This window comes from Crocodylus porosus, unplaced genomic scaffold (assembly GCF_001723895.1).
Source record: "Crocodylus porosus isolate Cpor-Errol unplaced genomic scaffold, CroPor_comp1, whole genome shotgun sequence".
NCBI lineage: Eukaryota > Metazoa > Chordata > Crocodylia > Crocodylidae > Crocodylus > Crocodylus porosus.
In genome coordinates, this window is record NW_017728916.1 from 3,409,181 (window position 1) to 3,415,721 (window position 6,541).

Consider the following 6,541-nt stretch of genomic DNA (forward strand, 5'->3'; position numbering starts at 1 on the left):
GCTCCGGGGCGCCGCCGTCCTCTTCACCGGCTCTTCCCTCTCTCCCGCCAGGGGCCTGGCCCTCAACGGCAGCAGGGTGGGCTGGAACCAGACGCAGCACTGCAAGCTGCTGGAGGGGCTGGTGCCCGACCAGCTCCAGCTCTGCCGGAGGAACCTGGAGCTCATGCCCAGCATCGTGCAGGCGGCCCAGGAGACCAAGAGCGTCTGCCAGAAAACCTTCTCCGATATGAGGTGGAACTGCTCCTCCATCCGCCTCGCGCCCGCCTTTGGCCCCGACCTCAGCAAAGGTAAAGCCCCCCCACATCGTGTTGGGGGTTTCATGCTCTTGTGGCCCTGCAGTCGTAGTCGGAGAGAAGTGGGGCTGGAAGGGACCTCCAGAGGTCCTCTAGTCCAAAGCCCTCGGAGCCAGGATCGCCCCTATCCAAACCATCCCATACAACCGTCATCTAAATCCTTCAGTTGTGACAGTTTTCCCACTCACCCAGTCCAGCAGTTTTCACATGCAAAATTTCCATCGTCAGCAGTGAACCATATTCTTACTTTGGGCGCACAGAGGTCACTGGAATTGGAGAAGGCGTTACACTACTGTAACTGGTACCAGAATCAGTCCTAGAGCACGCGGAGATGGCAGAGTAACCGTTACCGTCTGTGGAAGGAGTGACAGACCTCAACTGCCACATTAAAAAAAAGAGGGAGAGAGGGAGCAAGCTGCTGGAGGCTCTGGGATGAGGGGAAAGCTAATTTCACAAGGAAGTAAAGGGCAAAAGTAGGACCAGAAAGGAGTGCACAGAAGGGGGCACAAACGGGCATCTCGTAATTGGTAAAGGAGAGTGCTAAAAAGTAAAGCAAGCCCATTTAGAAGGGACTGGCAGTGCCCCATCTTCAAAATGTTGGGGCAGGGGGAGCAATGAGCCCTATTTGGGGGAAGGGCAGGTCTCCAGTTGCTGTCATAAAAGAAACAGAGAATCTGCGCCTGGCCGGCTGTCAGAGATGTAGTTCAGCGGCTAAAGCAAAGCCTTCAGAGTTTATAGTCCAGGGTTCTCCTCATGCGGCTGCTGGTGTGACTGAGAGGAATTGCTCCCTCCCCCTGCCCAGCACCTTGCTTTCTCTTTCTGTGAAGCGGAGAACATTGCTAATCTACACCAGAGTTTTAGGAGTTTGTACGATGCCCTCAATCATTGTGCTGAGTGCCCTGAAAGCCTTGCCTGAGAAGAGCTGTACTTAATCAGCACTCCCCCCAAAGGTGCCCGTGGAACTACCAGCCATTCCCCACTTTCAGCCCATCAGGGCTACAGCCAGAAAGAGCAGTGTCCTTCCTGCCTCCCCACCCTACGTTGAGAACTCCACTTGTTCTTGTGCTACTAGGGACCACATTGTAATCTTTCCAAAATTTGCCAGTCAGCCTCCCTCATATAAGTACAAGGCAGGGAGGGTTCTGGCTATTAAATGACTTGCTCTGTGACACAGGAACCACTTTACCTTGTTGTTTCTGGGCTCCAGGACACTGATTTTTCCCCCCCTCCCCCTTCTTTATAGGGACCAGGGAATCTGCCTTTGTCTATGCATTGGCTGCTGCCACTGTCAGTCATTCCATCGCCCAGGCCTGTGCCTCTGGAGAGCTGCCGATCTGTTCTTGCGGATCTTTCCCAGCTGAGGTCCCTGGGCCTGACTTCAAATGGGGTGGCTGTGGAGATAACCTCCGCTATGGCCTCCAGATGGGTTCTGCCTTTGCAGATGGTTCCATGAAGTCCAGCAGATCAGGGACACAAGCTACCAGGCTTATGCATCTACATAACAGTGCAGTAGGTCGACAGGTGAGTATGGTCGTGAGATACTCAAATTGGCAAAGGAAACCACCACAACAGGGGTGCTTCTTTTAAGAGAACAGGGATGGTTCCAGCTGAGCTGTTCTGAGAAGGGGTGCAGACTCTTGAGAGACTGCTCATGAATAAACTCTGGGGGCAACTGAAGGATTAAAGTAACTTCCTAACAAAGGTCTCCCCCACACGTTACAGAAGCAGACAAAAGTGCTTGCTTCCTAATCTCTTATTGCTCTCTCCTTATATCCCCACAATGGATGTGGAGGCTGGAACTGGCTTTGTACTTTACCCTTGGAGCTAATCTGAGCTTCTCCACAGACCCCTTGTCCTCTTCTGTGCTGATAGCAAACACCATCCAACAAAGGGCATTGCTCACAGTTAGTCAGGAGCCTGAGGACTGCATCTGATGTGCATGAATACAACAGATGGCAGCTGCTGTATGGAGAGTGATATGCAAAGACCACATAGATCTTGATATGCAGGCAAGCTGCTTGAATCAATATGGTGAATTGCCATCTCTGTGTCACACTTCTGAATGAAGGTAGGTAACTTCAGGCCCCTTAGCAAAATTATTGGTGGCATTTGTCTTAATGGCCACTCTCTTATCATATGGCAAGGAAACCAGAATAAGTGAGCTTTGGGTCACAGTGTCAGTCTTGATGCAGAAATGGAGGAAGGCATCACCTAGAGGAAGTGAGATGAGGCTTCATGACTGGCAATGGATGGCTGGTTTTTTCTCATCCTGAAGCCTCCTGTGGATCTTCTGAATACCCCACTATGAGGTGTGGCTCAGGCAGAAATGGCTGAATCCCAGCCTGGACATATTGCTCTGATTTATGTATTTATTTTATTTCTTTTCCAGGTATTGATGGACTCCCTGGAGACCAAGTGTAAATGCCATGGCATGTCTGGCTCCTGCTCAGTTAAGACCTGTTGGAAAGGGCTTCTAGATGTGGGTGAAATTGCTGCTGACCTCAAGGCTAAGTACCTGGCAGCCACCAAGGTGACCCACCGGTACGTGGGTACCAGGAAGCAACTGGTACCCAGAGAACTGGACATCAGGCCAGTGCAAGAGACAGAGCTGGTTTATCTAGTCAGTTCTCCAGACTACTGCACAAAGAATCCCCAGCTGGGGTCTTTGGGGACTCAGGACCGGTAAGCATCAGCTCTAGATGTTCTAGATTCCTGTGTTATACAGCTCAGACTCTTAACACCTAGAGCTCCCATTCAGCCTCTGTAGTTCAACTTAGAAGCCTTTTCTTTTTAAACACCTGCCTGAATGACAATCCTGTTATAATCCAGAGGCTATGCCATGCAGACAGCTTGAGTGCAAGGGAGTGAGGCTGCTCCAGTTACAAGACACTGCAATCTGCATACATCTGCTTTAATAAATTCTCTAGATCCACCCTGTTCCCTGCTACAGGTGAATCATGTAGCTGACCTGCAGTGGGTTTAGCAGAGAAGGAAGATCTAAAAGTTGGAGGAAAGACCCAACCCATATAGTTCTATCTTCCCTGGGACTTCCAGTAGTTTAGATTGGACCCCATCCATTTTGCTATCATCTATTTCATTAGGGCTAAGACTAAACCCTGGGGTGGAGGCTTGCGGGGAGGAAGCATTCTTCAGTTCAGTAGATGTTTTACTGAGTGTGTGTGTTTTTAATGCTGCTTTGGTACAGGATGGTGAGTGCCTTCTGCATTCCAGTTTGGCACTGCCCAGCCCTGCTTTGAGGTACAAGAGCTTACTAGTCTGGGAGTGGTGTCAAAGAGGAAAATTATTCATTTTGCTCTGAGTCAGTGGGAATTTCATACTTGGTATAACATGGGATCCGTATGCCCTGGGAGACCACCATGGAACTTCATCCAGAGAAGCAGCCCCCGCCCCTCCCCCAGGACTGGCCCCCAGTGTCTCTGGGTAGCTTTCCATGAAGGCTAGTCAGATGCCTGCTCTGACTCACCCTTGTCCCTAAGTATGCCATGACTAACACCTTAATGCTGCTGCTCCACTGTATTCTTGACTCCTCCATCATCTCCTTTCCCTTTGCAGGCAGTGCAACAAGACATCTGTGAGCAGCGACAGCTGCAATCTGATGTGTTGTGGGCGTGGATACAATGCCTACACTGAGATTGTGGTGGAGAGGTGCCACTGCAAGTACCACTGGTGCTGCTATGTGACGTGCAAGAAATGTGAACGAACAGTGGAGAGATATGTGTGCAAGTGACATAGGCCTTTGAGCAGCTTCTGTGGTAAGAAATGCTGAAGGACTCTTACCTAGGCCCCTCCAGAGTCTGTCTGGCTACAGTACATGGGAGAGGCTGTGTGACTGGAAGAAGAGCCCAGGCTTAGCATTGCTGTGGAAGACCTCAAATGTGCATGTGGGGGAAAAACAGGCCTAGCGCTGTCTTCAGCCCCACCCCTTCCAGAGCAGAACAAAGGGCTGCCTCCTGGGACTCATCTGGTTTGCTTCAATCCTCAGTCTCAAGCTGTGGACAAATAATTTATCACCTCTCCATGCATGGATCCCTTTCTGCCCTGGTGAATGGGGACCCTGGGCTGCCATTGTTTCTTTGGGGGAGGCTTTTGAAAGTGGCCTGAAAGCCAGACATGATGGATAAGGAAGGGTGATGGGGAGAAAAGAACATGAATACCCCTCAGCTCAACAGGGAAAAGCTGTAGGGGAAGAAAGTACTGCTGCTCTTGCTGAGGGGGCAGGTCATGGGCAGGCACTTTTGGGAGAGGGCTCCCTTGAAGGCTGGTCCAAGGCCACCAGATGCTTCAGCTGCAGGGCAGTCTGTTCAGTGTCTTCTGTAGCATCAAATTTTCTCTCTAACAGTAAGACCAAGGGTGGTAAACAGGTGGGCCTCGGAGCAATTCATTGCCCTAAGAGACAGGATACTGTCCTATCCTCTGTCTCTACCAGGTAAGGGACACTTCCTAATAGCTGTGCTGGGCATGGCATGAAACCTAGAAAGGAGGACCTGGAGGATGCAGATGTAGTGAGTGGGCTGGCAAGTTCTCTCTGCCCCTTGGGTCAGTCTTTCTCCAGGGATATTTCTGCAGCTGTCTCACCCTCACATCCACATGATGGAGAAGCCATGATAGAGGGTTCACACTAGCAATAGCTCCAGGGCCTTTCTATGGGGGTTGGAAATGAGACGGAGTCTTTGATCGCTCTTCTTATTTATTTGGTGTTTTTTAAATAAATATAGTACAGCATCTTGGCCTGAGCTTCCTTTGTGATGTCCATGGTGGCTTTCCACTCCACTTCCCACCCCCAAGGGTGCATCCAGTGCACACTGCATCCTTGTGAAAAATGAGGGGAAGGGCCCTTTTCACTCTCAGATCTTTATGCCGCCCCACCTTTCTCTTCGCATCAGTTCCACCTTCCACTCTTGTAGCCAGACCCATGTTTCCCTATATGGACATAGCAGCTTGAGTGTTTCTCTAGGCTCTGCAGATCTGATCAGTGGATAAGCCAAGCAGCTGGAGTAGAGATCAGAGTTGGTGAGCTTTGTAGAGTGGGAAGATTTTCTCTCCCCTTCCTCTGCTTTTGGTGGACTAAACTCACACTAACACTGGCCTTAGGAACCTCAGCTCCCACCAGCTTCCTGGTGGAAGGAGAGAATTTCCATCGTTGCCTAATGCCCAAGGGAAAAAACGTATTCTAACTGAGGATGTGGTTCAGGGTGGGGTATGAAGGTCATGGCTCTGTCCACTTGGCTCTTGGGACTCTGTAGCAGCTGCTGATACTGGTTTAAAAAAATACTGATTTTAAAAAAGAAATGAACAGTCCTGTTCTGGCCCTCAAAAGTTGAGCCCAGCCATGGTGCTGTTCACTCCCGTATTTAATTACGTTTTTTTAAAATGCCATTCAGGAGGTGGGGAAAAAGACATTCCATGATCAGTGGAGAATTTTGTTTGTTGTCAAGTGCTCCTAACCTTTGATGCTGCAGGTTTTTGTACCAACAGTAAATAGCTGCATCTCACAGATTGTTAGCAGAGTTAGAGGTAGTTTCAGATGCATCCACCCATGAGCTGAAAGTTAAAAGTAATCAGAGGGGGAATAGCTAACTGCTAACAATGAATGTGTATCATTAGATTTCAGTGCCTTGCTGCAGGCTGTTCGCAGACTTGGTTAGGTATTACTCCATTTAGGTGCCATTTGAAAGGTTTCTTCACAACTATACATGGGCCTCAGTCTCACATCTGAAGCTGAGCACATGGGTCTCACCAAAGAATTTCGTTCATAAAGAAAAGGAAGTTTCCACACCTGTTAGTGTAAATTTCCTCCTGTTGTCTTGGGGCCTTCTGAGCCTGCAATCAGCAACCCAGCCAGCAGCACACTCATTCATTCCAATGGAGAGGTAATGTTGGCCTTTAATTCATTCATTAGTGCCTCTGACCAGCAGAAGACAAGGCCATGGCAGGCACATCTCAAGCTGGAGAGGCAGGTAAAGTTTGCTAAAAATGTGTCTGCTAAGACATGTGAAATGGGGAGAAGCTGTGAACCTCACTGAGCACTTTAAAACACGCTAGTGAGGTTAGAAACATGGGCAGGATACTGCAGAATGAGATTCAGCTTGGAGCCTAGGAAAGGTAACTCAAATGCGCACAAATAGCCAGGGGGAGGAGGGAACCTGGGAAGTGACAATAGCTGCAAATGCCCTGGGGAGATAAGGGACAGTACATCAGATAAGTGAGACCCTTGTGGGAGGAGTTTG

The 6,541-nt window shown here is 49.6% G+C and overlaps 1 protein-coding gene across 1 annotated transcript in view; it reads left to right on the plus strand.

The window, feature by feature from the left end:
* LOC109310818 (protein Wnt-11b-like) overlaps positions 1-5,042 on the plus strand; it is a 6,374-nt gene extending 1,332 nt beyond the window's left edge. The window contains exons 3-6 of the mRNA XM_019536148.1: positions 52-287; positions 1,537-1,814; positions 2,683-2,975; positions 3,867-5,042. Of these exons, the coding sequence (XP_019391693.1) occupies positions 52-287; positions 1,537-1,814; positions 2,683-2,975; positions 3,867-4,041 (982 nt within the window). The 3' untranslated portion in view covers positions 4,042-5,042. The remainder of the gene's footprint in view (positions 1-51; positions 288-1,536; positions 1,815-2,682; positions 2,976-3,866) is intronic.
* The last annotated feature ends 1,499 nt before the right edge of the window (positions 5,043-6,541 follow it).